Source organism: Dipodomys ordii, unplaced genomic scaffold (assembly GCF_000151885.1).
Source record: "Dipodomys ordii isolate 6190 unplaced genomic scaffold, Dord_2.0 Scaffold172, whole genome shotgun sequence".
NCBI lineage: Eukaryota > Metazoa > Chordata > Mammalia > Rodentia > Heteromyidae > Dipodomys > Dipodomys ordii.
Window position 1 is genome coordinate 610,039 of NW_012267388.1, and position 14,500 is coordinate 624,538.

Here is a 14,500-nt window from a genome sequence, read left to right on the forward strand (position 1 = left end):
GAGAGAGAGAGAGAGAGAGAGAGAGAGAGAGAGAGAGAAAGAAATGGAGAAGTAAGAGAGAGTATGATACTGAGGCCTAGGAGCTGTCTCTGAGCTTTTTGACTCAAGGCTGTTGACCCACAGCTCCACTTCCAGCTTTCTTTTGATGGGTAATTAGACATAAGCTTCTTGGGAACTTTTCTACCCTGGCTGGCTTCAAATCATGATTCTAAGATCTCAGTCTCCTGAATAGCTAAGATCATAAGTGTGTACCACTGTGCCTAGGTAGAAGTACACATTTTGTTAACCAGTGGAAATATGTTAATTAAATTGCTGGAGTTTTTTTTAACTTGGAGGTAAAAAAAATCTTTTGAAGAAATGTAGCAATAGAGCATTCATCTAACTGATTTAAATTTCATAAAATCTAGCTAAAGGAATGCCTGCATGTATTAAAAATGTTAAACATGAATTCATGATGATATTTAATTCTATTTTTTGTGTTTCTAGTAGTGAATTAATTAATTAATTAATTGTGTCAGTCCTGAGGCTTGAACTCAGGACTTGGGCACTGTCACTCAGCTTTTTCATTCAAAGCTAGTGCTCTACTATTTGAGCCATAGAGCTACTTTCAGCTTTTTGGTGGTTAATTACCAACCTCCTGCTGAGGCTGGTTTTGAACTGTGATCCTCAGATCTCAACCTCTCTGATAGCTAGGATTACAGGAATGAGCGACTGGCTCTTGACAATGAATTTATTTTTGAAGTAATTACAATACTAAGGTCAAGCAATACATTACATTTTTATATTCTTTATTAAAGGATCTATTTTAAAATCATATGAGATTGGTAAGAGTCAGATATTTTAGATAAGGTCACATAAAATGTTACTCTAAGGCGTTATATGAATGACACCAGCTCACACCTTTTCTCTCTGGTATCTACAACACGCACATACTGCTTGGAATAGTTTCTCTTTGTATGAGTAGAGAGGATAGAAGTGTTGTTCAAGTGGTAGAGTGCCAGCCGTGAGAAAGAGCATGAGGCCCTAAGTTCAAGTACCATACTAGTACACACACACATTCAAGTGCAAGCATTCATGTGCCAAGTTCTATACATGGGCAGAGAGTAAATAGTTAATATTTTTGCATAACAGTTATTATTGCAACTAACCAACTCTGCTCTTGTAGTAAAAAGCAGCCACTGATAATACATATGTGCATGTGAATGGCTGAGTTCCAATAAAACTTTACAAAATAGCTGGCAAACCATGGTTTGCCCACTTGTGTTTTGAAGTACATTGACCAATGGAATATTCTGTGATTTGATGTAGCACTTACTATTTTTTTCTGTCGGTGGTAGGGCTTGAACTCTGGGCCTGTGTGCTATCCCTGAGCTCTTCAGTTTAAGGCAAGCGCTCTATCACTTGAGCCACAGCACCACTTCTGGGTTTCTGGTGGTTAATTGGAGAGAAGAGTCTCATGGACTTTCCTTCCCCGGGATGGCTTTGAACCACAATCCTTAGATCTCAGCCTCCTGAATATCTAGGATTACAGGTGTGAGACACTGGCGCCCAACTTATTTTTTAATTAGGTTTATTACATAACAAGTATATGCAGAAGTAGCACTGTGGCTCAAGTAGTAGAGTGCTCATCTTGAGCTGAAGAGCTCAGGGACAGTGCCCAGGCCCAGGGTTCAAGCCCCATGACTGACCATGAGTATATACTATGGTATATTCATCTTTTAAGAGCATTATTCATATGCACAATTTCAATTCATTTTTAAGTTTTGAGGTAGAATTTGGGTTTCAAATGTGAAAATGTTTCTATGACGTTGTTTCACTTTCTGAATATTCTCTCTTTAGGTGTTTACATTGAAGAAGTTCTAAGTAAATGGAAAGGAGATTATGATAAACTGGAGCGCAACCACACTTACATTCAATGGTCAGTTTACGTTCTCTTTCTGGAACTGTGCCCTGTTTATTGTGTGTGTTTTCTAGACAATGTTAATAGAGAATTTTTATTTTTTTAATAAACAGGCTTTTCCCCCTGAGAGAACAAGGCTTGAACTTTTATGCTAAAGAATTAACTACATATGAAATTGAGGTAGTGTAAGCTCATTTCATTTATTCATTTTATCATTTTTTAAATCCTTAGGAGCTTTCAATATGATATGTCAGTTTATGAGTACAATGCATCTTGAATAAAATGGTCAAATAATATTATCATCTTATTGTCCTGGTAACTACTAATAATCTCAGTGGGCTTTTTCTGTTTCTGTTTATTTTCATACTCAGGAATTCAAAAAAACAAAAGAAGCAATTCGAAGATTCCTTCTGGCTTACAAAATGATGTTAGAATTTTTTGGCATAAAATTGATTGATAAAACTGGAAATGTTGCTCGGGCTGTTAACTGGCAGGAAAGATTTCAGCATTTGAATGAGTAAGTCAAGCTCTGGGCATGAATCAGTCATCTTCCATTGGTCAGAGTTCTCTACAGGAAATAGGTACAGCTGGCATTTGGACCCAGGGATTTGGGTTTAAAATCCAGTCTCAAAGGCATTTTATCATCTGTTCTACATCCAAAAACCAAACCAAACAATAGCTAAAAAGAAGGAAATATAGGTAGAAAAATCTGATATTCAACTTCAAAGCTGTTTCTTCCTCAAATTGTTTGCCACAGTTATGTATGGCCTCTGTCTCAGAGCCATATTTCTCAGAATTTATGGTGACTGCCTATTTACAGTTTTTCCTATCCCGTCAACAAGGCTGTATGCTGCTTGGGGTAAAAAATCATTCCGTAAAAGTAAGACATGCCCATTCTAAAACAAGGGAAATTGTTATTATCTTCATTGAGATTAAAAGAAAAACACATTTTGGGCTAATAAATCCTAAGACCTATAAAGAAAAAAATACAGTTTATTTGGATTTTGTACATCATTTTTATTGTTATTATAAAAGTGGTGTACAAGGGGTTACTGTTTCATAAGTCAGGTAATAAGTACATTTTTTTTAGGCAATGTTAACCCTTCCTTTGCTCTCCCAGTTTTTTCCTTCCATCCCCACCCACAAGTTGTACAGTTCATTTTCAACATAGTGTCTAGTGTACACCACTGCTGCATTTGTTCATCCTTTGTCCCTCCATTTCTGTACTACCTTCACACCCTCCCCAGATATATAAATGAACAAATAAGTCAACAAATAGGAAAAAAAAAACCTTGTTTCCATTTCCTGGAATTCCTTTCTATAAATATTATTTTATATGATCAGATCCATTATTTAGATTCTTAAAGCTATATTTTACTTGGATATTTATAACTTTCGTTAGTACTTGTAACCAAAGTTTAGTTTTTAAAATATTTTCTTTATATGTGAACTGGCTTTTTTGATTCCTTTTTAATTATAGGGTGATTATGAGTACTAGACTCCAAAACCAACAGTTTTGAAGCACTTTTTACAGCACATTATAATTAGCTGAGCTGGGCAAGTACTAAGAGAAAAGAATTTAAAGCTAACATAAGCATTTTCTGTTTGGCCAGAATCATCCATGTTGGCATCAGCTGTTTGAGTCCCTGATATTTTTGCAGACTTTTTACCTTATTTTGGTAAAATGAGTATAAATATGAATGTCTAGCTTTTTTTTACTCTGTGATAAACAATGCTACTAAAATGGTAACTTGTTCTATAAAAAATTAATGTGCATTAAATCTTTTCAATCCTAACTGGAAGATTCATTCATTTATAATTCACATGAAATATATGTACTTCTAACTAAGAAATGCCAATTACATTGCTAAACAAACTTTCTAAGCATTGTATCACACTTCCAAAGTTCTGTTCAAGAATGTCTAGGCACTAGACTGATGACTATCATCTTAGCTATTTAGGAAGCTGAGATCTAAGGATAGTGCTTGAAAGCCTTCCCAGATGAGACTCTTACCTCCAATTAACCACCAAAAATCTAGAAGAGGATCTGTGATTCAAGTGGTAGAATGCCAGCCTTGAGCCGAAAAAGCTAAGGGACAGCATCCAGGCTCTGAGTTTAGCCCCAATACCAACACACACACACACACACATACACACACACACACACTCACACTCTCTCTCTCTCTCTCTCTCTCTCTCTCTCCAGGCTCTGAGTTTAGCCCCAATACACACACACACACACACACACACACACACACACACTCCAGGCTCTGAGTTTAGCCCCAATACACACACACACACCATCCAGGCATCCAGGCTCTGAGTTTAGCCCCAATACCAATACACACACACACACACACACTCACACACTCCAGGCTCTGAGTTTAGCCCCAATACCAACACACACACACACACACACACACTCCAGGCTCTGAGTTTAGCCCCAATACACACACACACACACACCATCCAGGCTCTGAGTTTAGCCCCAATACACACACACACCATCCAGGCTCTGAGTTTAGCCCCAATACCAACAAACACACACACACTGTATGTGTAAGGAAGAACTCTGTTCATATGAAGGATGGTTAAAGTAAACCTTAGGAAAAGCCTTCACAGCACCCAGGCTCTGAGTTGAGCCCCAACACACACACACACACTCTCTCCCTCTCTCCCTCTCTCCCTCTCTCTCTCTCTCTCTCTCTCTCTCTCTCTCCCTCCCTCCCTCCCTCTGGAAGAACTCTGTTCATATGATCTCTATCTCTCTCTGGAAGAACTCTGTTCATATGATCTCAATCTCTCTCTCTCTCTCTCTCTCTCTGGAAGAACTCTGTTCATATGAAGGATAGTTAAAGTAAACCTTAGGAAAAGCCTTCACAGCACCTCTATCAGTTTAGACTTCCACCTCAATTTGTTCCTTTTGGTTGAAATAGTAATCTTGTGTAGGCATTTTTCTTGAATGAATAAATCATGAACGAAATATGGTTTTCAGCTTAAATCCTCCTTGGGGTTTAATTGTCAGAACCTGTGATAATTAACTAGAAGCAGCCTTTTCTGTAGGTTTTAATTAAATGAGTTCCTGGCTAGAGGGGAGCAACCAACAGCCCCCTCCCTCCTCTGCCTATCCCTCCCCACCAGCCAGTGTCTTCCATTGCCTTTCCAGCCTATGTTTGAGTCTGCCAGTAAACATCTTTTCTCCTCTGCTTTAATTGCCAATTTTTTTTATTAACTAGATGTTAAAAAATTATGTGGGATGATGTGAACTTGTCTACTCTATTTTCTTCTTCAGCTGGATTCTTTTCTGATTTATTCTTAAATGTCACAGCGTAGACATGCTTTAATCTGTATCTTGAGCTTTTTAATGTAAGCAGGGAACTCAACATATTTTTGCCAGCTTAAGTGAAGTGAAATAACATTAGGGGAATAAGAGACCATGCCAAAAGAAGTGAAATATTTTCAGGCATAAAAGTAAAAATGTAGAGACCAACCAGTAGGATGGAGATCCAATTTGACTTGTAATTAGCTCGGGTTACTTATCAAATATAGCTCAAGACTGGGCCATTTCAGAGACCTGGGAATCCCTTGTAGCTTTTATTTTGTAACTTCTGTCTTGTGGTTCTTGTTTTTAGTGTATTCTGTCCTCATCTTCTGACAATATCAACACTATTTATTTCCTTCATCACTGTCTAGCGTCCCAGCTCCTCTCTTTAACCCATGCATTCAATTTAGACTGATTATATGAAATTGAACTGGCTGCAAATATAGTATTTGTATTTTTTTCCTTTTCCTCAAACATTCTTCTACCTTTCCATACCTCTTTCTCATATTTGTAGAGGTTGCTTAAGAATTTTTCCACTGTTTTGAATACACAAACTTCCATAAACTTAAGAGCTAAGTCAATTTTGCTATTAGTGGTACATGATTATAACTTTTTCCGCATTAGATTGTCTTAAAAATCTAGTAAACAGCCGGGCGCCGGTGGCTCATGCCTATAATCCTGCTACTCAGGAGGCTGAAATCTGAGGATCACGGTTCAAAGCCAGCCTGGGCAGGAAAGTCTGTGAGACTCTTATCTCCAATAAAGCACTAGAAAACTGAAAGTGGCACTGTAGCTCAAGCGGTAGAGGGCTCACCTTGAGTTGAAGAGCACAGGGACAGTGCCCAGACCGAGTTCAAGCCCCATCACCCACAAAAAAAAATCTAGTAAACTATAGATTTATAAAACTAAAACACACCAATGTTACATTTTACCTTTGAGGCTTCAGAGTGAACTTTAAGATGATATTTTTTGGTAAACTCCAGAAGGATGGAGATGATTAAAATAAAAAGTATGTTGGACTTGTCTTTCTCAGTATTTGGTTAGTCCAAATCCATAGGACTTTTGTTTTGTGATAACAAACCACTAAGGTACAAAACTATGGAACTATCCTTTCAAAGCTCAAAGAACTTACCATCACCTTTACCATCCTTCCCAAGTCATTCGATACTTACTTATAAGTAAAACCTGTGAGTGCTTTTAGAAGCTAGGGCGGTATGTGCAATACTTGTAGAGAATTCAGTGGATGAGATAAAAGCACAGGTTTTAGGAAGTGAAAATGTGGGGGCTGATTAGCCAGGTGCTACTAGCTAGCTACTCAGGAGGCTGAGACTTGAAGATAGCCGTTCAAAGCCAGCAGAGTTGGGAAAGTCAGTAAGACTCATCTCCGATTAACCAGCAAAAAGGTGAAAGTGGAGCTGTGACTCAAGTGGTAGACTGCTAGCTTTTAGTGAAAATGCTAAGGAATAGTGTCCTGCCTGAGTTCAAGCACTAGTACCAGAGTGTGTGCTTATGTGTGTGTGTGATAGTATTGGAAAATAAATCCCTAGGCTATTGACAAACACATGATTGATATGTATAACTGAGGCTTCCTTTAGGATTTGGCTGGGCATGTGTAATAAGATGAAGTGAATTTAGTGAGTTGTGCAGAATTGATTTGGAAAGCATTACTCCAATAATTGTCTTAGTTTTGAAATAAAGAGGAAATAAAGAGAAAAGGCATCTCTGGAACCAAGGCCATAAGAAATAAGATTGATATTATCCTGATAGAATAACAAAAGAGAAAAATGGCCAAGGTGGGAGAAAATTAGGTTATTAAGTTGGAACCATTATAAATATGTAGTTCTCAATACTAAATCCCTAGATGATTATAATAATATAATAATTTTAAATATCATCTATCTCATTTTTCATGCATATGTATCATTCGTTTGAATTTTTCAACAGTCCAGTAAGTTGTTGTCCACTGTTTTCATTTTATGGATGATACTGGAACTTGGGTAGATATTATAATTTCACATAGCTTCTCAATGATAGAGCTAGCTCTCTAGGGTGGGACTGATTTCCAGGATCATGCTCAACTGTTAAGGTATGCTATTAAGTCAGTTGTACATCATTTGTCAGGGTCGTTCTAGCCAAGTAGAGTGGTTTGCTCTGTAAATTAGCTTTTATTTTTCTTCTATGCTACTAGGGTTTTTACTCAGAGCCTCCTGCTTGGTAAGCAGGCATTCTACCACTTGAGCGATACCACTATCTGGCTTTTTCCTGGTTATTTTGGAGCTAGAGTCTACCTGGGATAGCTTCAAACTATGATCCTAAAGATCTCAGTTTTCTGAGTATCTAGGACTACAGCATGCCCAGCTTAAATCAGCTTTTGCAGTGCCTTTTGCTACAGCTTACATCAGCTGTTACTGAGATGAGCGCTGTATACAGATAGGGTTGCACAGGTCCACCTGTGCACAAGTGGGGATCTGTGCACAAGATCCCCAGATGTATGCTGACACTTTGGATGTCGCAGAATCCTGTACATAGTTTGTTCATTTATATGTCCATAATAGAATTTAATTTAAAAATTACTCATGGAAAAAGATTCCCAACAAAATCTACTCATAAAGTTAAACAAGTATAACAATATAGTATAATAAAAGTTATGTTAATGTAGTCTTATTGACTCTTCCTAGAAGTCCTATTGTTCTTTTGTTACCATTATGATTATTGGAGAAGGTACAATGCAGACCACCTGTCCTCAATATGTTTAGAAAACTAACCATAACTCAACATCCATGGGGAAATATGCAAATACTTTTTTCTAATATAAGGAGTGAAGAAATGCAAATTTATTATTTATATTTAACTTCCATGTAGATTAGCATTACATTAATATATAAGAGTTTAGTATCTGATTTATTCTTAATAGTATCTGATGTGACTTTTTTTTTAAAGACACCAGTTATAAAAGTCTTTTTTTAGTAGTGTGCTTTTCCTCTACCTAAGTTCCTTCCACTCATTTTATTTAATCTTCTCTTTTCCAGGTCCCAACATAACTATTTAAGAATCACCCGTATTCTTAAAAGCCTTGGTGAGCTTGGATATGAAAGTTTTAAATCTCCTCTAGTAAAATTTATTCTTCATGAGGCTCTTGTGGAAAATACAATTCCCAATATTAAACAAAGTGCTCTGGAGTATTTTGTTTATACAATTAGAGACAGAAGAGAAAGAAGAAAGCTCCTGCGGTTTGCCCAGAAACATTATATGCCTTCAGAGAATTTTATCTGGGGACCACCTAGGAAAGAACAATCAGAGGGAAGCAAAGCCCAGAAAATGCCTCCTCCTCTAGCCTCTAGTCAAAACAGTCAAAGTTCTATGCACAAGAAATCCAAGGACTCCAAAAATTCCTCCACAGCTGTTCATTTAAATAGCAAGACAGTGGAAGAAAAAAAAGAGCCAGGGCTAGAAACAGACAGGCCCAGTCCAGAACCCAGCAATGAAGCTGCCAAGTCAGGACACACAGACAAGGACAGTAATGCTGAAAATTCACATTCTCAGCCTGAGAAAATAGCCACCAATTCTGCAGAATTAAAGGAAAATGGATCTCCTTCAGGAAAAGATGAAGAAGGCGAAAGTCATATTCTAGACTGTGACAATCCTACAGATTCCAGTAGCCAGGATGAGGTACTAGTACAGTGAATCATTAGAAAACCACAGACAGGCCCATTTAAGTTAAGGGGATAGAGAAAGCACTATCTAAAATTTATTCTAAAGAACAGAGAGGAGGTCATGTTTCAAATATTCACCTTCTGTTTGTGATTTTTGTTGTATTTTGTGTCTTTATTTAAATCTTGGATGACAGATTAAGATACTTAACAAGAAGTTTTAAGACCAGATCCAATAAAATGAATGTATTCTCTAATGGTTTTAAGGATTTAAGTTTTCAAGTTTTAAACTATTTTCCAGTATTTAGAAATACTCATGTACTGTCTGATATAGCCAATATACTTTTGAAAAATGTCAGTCTACTCTGTGAAGAAAATCAAGAATATCATTTCATTATATAGTCATACTTTTGTCTGATATTGAGGTTAGTTCAGAAGCTAAAAGAGACAGTCTAGTCACCTCAAATGTATTCAGAAAGTAATTTGGATCCTGTGATGCCAACACCTCAGTGGGTTGACTTGTAGATTCTGATAAGTGAAATGGATGTCCTTGGGAAGGTCTGGCCTCTCTGGTGTAGGTCAGCCCTGCTGTTTCCTCTCCCCGTTTCCTGAGCCCCTTCAGCCACCATCTTTGTTGGCTTCTGTCTGCATTTCTAGTACAGACTAGTAGGATCTCCTATATTGATAACTATGTGGAAGAAATGACTTTTTTTCTGTGGTGGTGTTGCTTGGGATTTGAACTCAGGGCCTTACACTTGTGAGGCTGGCACACTACCACTAAGTCATGCTTCTAATCTTGTGTATCATTGGTTATTTTTAGAACAGGATTTCCTTTCCCACCCGAGCTGTGATCTACCTACTTTTAGGCTTCCTGTAGTTGCTAGGAACATAGGCACTTACCATTGTGTACAGATTTCTTCTTTTAAAATGGAATCACACAGACTTTTCTGCCCAATCTGGCCTTGAACTGTCATCCTCTTGATCTCAGCCTCCCAAGTAGCTAGGATTATAAGTAAGAGCCAGTGGCATCTGGACTCATTTTTTAAAAAAAATGATGGTATTGTGGTTTGAACTCAGGGCTTTGCATTAACTTAGCACGAGAGATTTTTTTTTTTAATTGTGCAATTTTAGGCATTTTCTGTGTTTAAAATAATAGAACTATTTTAAGTGCTTAAAAACAATTTTGGTGCAAAAGTCCAAAAATAAAGAATGAAAGAACAGGAAGGATAGGAAGAAAGAAAGGAAAAAGAGGACTTGGCTTCTTATGGCAATTACATGTAAGTTGGGTGGTTGATTGTGAATGAAAATGTCTGAGGAATTAAAATATGAGAAAAGAAATTACTTATTTTCAGAGGCTTGCTTCTTGCACTGCCACTAAGCAGCAGTCCCTTAAACCATTAATAACTTGGCATTATATGGATCATGAAGTTACTAATATTGCTTGGTACATAATGTCTCTTTAAATCATTTCTATAGTTTACACATCTTTTAAGTAGTCACATGTTGAAATTGAGAACAGTTTACATATATTTAGATCTAGTAAGTACTTAAGATGTTCCATAATATAACATTGATTAAAAACAATTCTGTTTCTTATAGTAGTATTACCAGTTACTATTACAACTCAGAAGCCAATCTGAAACACTGTGATGAGAATTTCCAAAGCATTCATACAAATACAGATAAAACAATAAACAAACATTTTCATTTTAGAAAAGAATTGACTTTTTCCTGGGCATAAACTCGGAGCCTTATAATCTTGTTTGGCTTTTTCACTCCAGGCTGGCACTCTGTCTGCCATGGAGCTACACTTCCATTTCTGTTTGGTTTTGTTTGTTTGTTTTTCTAGGTAACTGGACATAGATTTTCTGTTCCAACTGGCTGTGAATCTGAGATCCTCAGATCTCGGCCTTCTGAGTAGCTAAGATTGCAAACATGAACTACTTGCCTTGACCTTTTTGGAAAAAAAGTTGTTTAAGAAATCACTTTTACCCTCCAGAGAATTTTTAATATATCCTATATTATATCATATAGTAATACAGGTAGTATATTCTTTTAGTTACTTCAGAATTTACACCAAAATATTCAATTGCTGAAGACTGATTTTTTATATGAACCTTAGTAGCATTCAAGTTATGTATCCTACTCTCATAAGTAAAGAATATTATTTTTAGTTCCAATAGTTTATTATTATTTTGTGTTTTTGACTGTTTTGTGAAATACTAGAATTTTGTTTGTTAGAATCTGTGTGTGTGTGCACGTGTGTGCGTGCACATGCAGGCACACACATACACACACACATACACACACGTGTCAGTATTGGGGCTTGAACTCAAAGCCTACAGGTTGTCCTTTAGCTTTTTTGCTAAGAGCTGGTGCTCTACCATTTGAGTTTCAGCTTCAATCCTGGCTTTTTGGTGGTTAATTAAAGATAGGAATCTCATGAGCATTCTGCTTGGGCTGGCTTTGAACCACGATCCTCAGTTCTTGGCTTTGGATTACAGGCATGAGCCGTCAAGTACCTAGCAGTATTAGGATTTTGAGGTAACAACTTAGTTTACATATTAGTGTCTGTTTTACATGCAAGAACCATGCACCTGTTACTGGCGTGTGTGGTAGCATGTCCTTTTAGATTTCAGTAAACGTGTTCACATGGTTGAGGGACAGTAGATTCTCAAATCAGGCTGAATTATAGGAATATGATTGATGCAATTCAAACTTTCATGACAAGTTTGTATCTATGATAATGTTTCAGACTACTTTCTGGATATTTAATTTTAAAAATATGTGACCAGATACTGAAACTGTTTCTCAGTTACCAGATACTAAAGTAAATGAATATAATCTGAATTCTATAGAACTTGTAATATATCAGAACCCTTTTAGAAATGAAAACATTTCACTTAACAAGTTAGATTTTAGAATGTCATTCCTTATGAGGGATTTTGTTAGGTTGTGTGTTTGAGAATACTTAATCTCCAGGGGAGAGCTCCCTGGCTTCCATCTAAAATAGTGGCCTTTTCCCACTGTGGTGTTTATTTTTTAATGCATATTTGTATGTGACAGGATGTTTCCTACTTTTAATCTGTAATTAACTACTGAGAGGATGCTGTAGTGGAGATCCAGTTAGAGGATGATACTCCTTTTGCAGATTAAAAAAATGGAGTGTCTAGAACTTTTTAAATTAAGAATACTTTGTACATTTAATAGTTTTTTTTTTAAAAAAAAGAGCTATAGCTATGTAAATACATATGAGTGTCTTAGATAGGAACTACCCTCTGGGTTTGACTCCACTCTCTTATATTTCTAAAATTACGATATGCTTGCAGAAATTTACTGAGAAGCTGTTACAGAAAATGCAATGAAGCATGGCCAAATAACTAGAAACATTATGAAATACTTGCAAATAGATTGCCTTTATTGTATCATGGGCTGCAATAATACTATATTAATTATTGATAAAATACCAACTTGTATTTCATGACATATAGGTGTTATCTTGCTTGATGAGTCTAATGCATTTCTGATATTTTGTGCTTACATATATCAAAGGAGAGACTATGTGAAAGTACTTTGACATACTGTAAAGTATACTGTAAATATTTCTGTACAGTAGAAATGTTTCTAACTTTGATTATTGTGCCAATATACATTTCCATGTTTAATCTCATTAGACATTCAAAAACATAGTAGTAGAAGTGAGCACACACCTGCTTTGTCCAAATCAAGGCAAGATATTAGTTCAAAATGATTTTATAGTTTTACTTTGTTTTAGGTTTTAGGAATACATGTTTTCCCATCTTTAAGGAGAGGAAAAAAAATTCTACAACTCAGGAGTTACTTAAGGAAGTGCTAAGCAGTTTTTGCCAAGTATTAAAGATACAAACATGTAAACTACCATAAAACCTATTATTATCATTATATGTCTCATAGTTTGTCACATAAAATTACCTACTCTGCTTCTAGTTTTTATACTTTAATCTGAGTAAAAGTAGGAAACAGAAAAGTACAGTGCTACATCTGAGTTAGTATTTAAAAAACAAATTTGGTAAGTAAGCCTCCGTATCACATGGTCAAAAATCAGTTAAACTGACAAAGATTATTTGATTAAATGTTAAATATCATAAATTTATAATATATTTTTGATTGAGTTTATAACACCAAGTAACTAAATCAAATGTGTGTGTGTGTGTGTGTGTATGAATACTGAGGCTTGAACTCAGGGCCTGGGCATTATTCCTGAGCTCTTTTGCTCAAGACTATAGTGGTCTACCACTTTGAGCCACAGCTGTATTTCCAGTTTTCTTGTGGTTAATTAGAGCTAAGAGTCTTAAGGACTTTCTTGCCCAGGCTGGCTTTGAACCTCAATCTTCAGATCTCAGTCTCCTGATTAGTTAGGATTACAGGCGTGTACCCCTAGCACCTGGAACTCTTGTTTTATTTTTCACTGAGTAAAATTTCTTTTGGGGGGCCAAGGGGGATACGGTTGTTAAATATAAAGCAGGCTGGATTTAGACCTACTGGAATCATCCAAATTATATGCAGAAATCATCCAAATTATGTGGAGAAATGTGGCCTGAGTCAGCATTGCACCAGGAAATTAGTAACAGTGGCTATTAGCAGAGTTCCTCATTCTTTCAGTGTTGGACTCTGTACTGCTTACTACAGGAACAGATTTGTGTGGGTTAGCTTAGGGTGGCATCGAGTGCTGTCCTGCCTCTTCCTTTGTTCTAGTTATCCAAACCACCCAGCAGATTGCAGTTCAGGGACACAGTCTTTTTAGAAGTCTCCTATAACTGAAATGAATAATAATACAGTGATAAGTACAAATGCCCGGAGGTGTGCAGATGTGCCTTAATGAATGCATATGGTTTTCATTCAGAAGTTTACAATTTTACTTCATTGTAAAATCTTTTCATAAGAAATTTTCCATAAACATCAGTTATTTTAATGAAATTTATTTTGGTGTTTTATTGTTTTGGAGAAATTGCCATTTAGAGCTTTATAAAGCAGTATATTCACCCCAATACTTGACACATTATATTTGTCAAAAGGCTGAGGAAGTAAGATTGACCTGTGTTGTTTTCTATATTATTGCTTTCTTAGGTTTGCTACATGATATTCTGTTTACTTTCAAGCTCCTTTAGCTACTATAAGTAATATTTATCTGTTTTGTACTTCCTCTTCTTAGAAAAAAATGGATGCAGAAAATAAATTCATATTAGAGGATTTATTAAATGTTTAATTCCAGTAGATGTTTGCAGAAATCTGGAGTGACACTGAATTTTTTTCCATGCAGTAAGCTTACCTGAAATATTTAAAAAGCCACCCTCTTACTTTTGTTCTAAATTTAAGAAAATATTCTTTTTCATCTGCTTTTCTCTGTTCTGTTGGCAAGTTTAGAAAATAGAAATAGCTGCTGCTGTTGCTGCTGCTTTCTTCTTCCTTCTCTTCCTTCCTCCTCCTTATTCTTTCTTCTTTCTTCTCTCTCCCTCCCTTCACCCTCCTCCTCCCTCTCCTCCTCCTTTCCTCTCCTTCTCCTTCTTCTCCTTCTCCTTCTCCTTCTCCTTCTCCTTCTCCTTCTCCTTCTCCTTCTTCTTCTTCTTCTTCTTCTTCTTCTTCTTCTTC

The 14,500-nt window shown here is 36.4% G+C and overlaps 2 protein-coding genes across 2 annotated transcripts in view; both read left to right on the plus strand.

The window, feature by feature from the left end:
• LOC105998797 (opioid growth factor receptor-like protein 1) overlaps nucleotides 1-9,141 on the plus strand; it is a 9,593-nt gene extending 452 nt beyond the window's left edge. Inside the window, exons 2-5 of the mRNA XM_013033607.1 lie at nucleotides 1,840-1,918; nucleotides 2,014-2,080; nucleotides 2,272-2,417; nucleotides 8,252-9,141. Coding sequence (XP_012889061.1) covers nucleotides 1,840-1,918; nucleotides 2,014-2,080; nucleotides 2,272-2,417; nucleotides 8,252-8,906 — 947 coding nt within the window. The 3' untranslated portion in view covers nucleotides 8,907-9,141. The remainder of the gene's footprint in view (nucleotides 1-1,839; nucleotides 1,919-2,013; nucleotides 2,081-2,271; nucleotides 2,418-8,251) is intronic.
• Nucleotides 9,142-11,378: 2,237 nt separating this feature from the next.
• The window catches only part of LOC105998798 (opioid growth factor receptor-like protein 1), a 12,738-nt gene continuing 9,616 nt past the window's right edge, over nucleotides 11,379-14,500 (plus strand). The window contains exon 1 of the mRNA XM_013033608.1: nucleotides 11,379-11,416. Within this exon, the coding sequence (XP_012889062.1) occupies nucleotides 11,379-11,416 (38 nt within the window). The remainder of the gene's footprint in view (nucleotides 11,417-14,500) is intronic.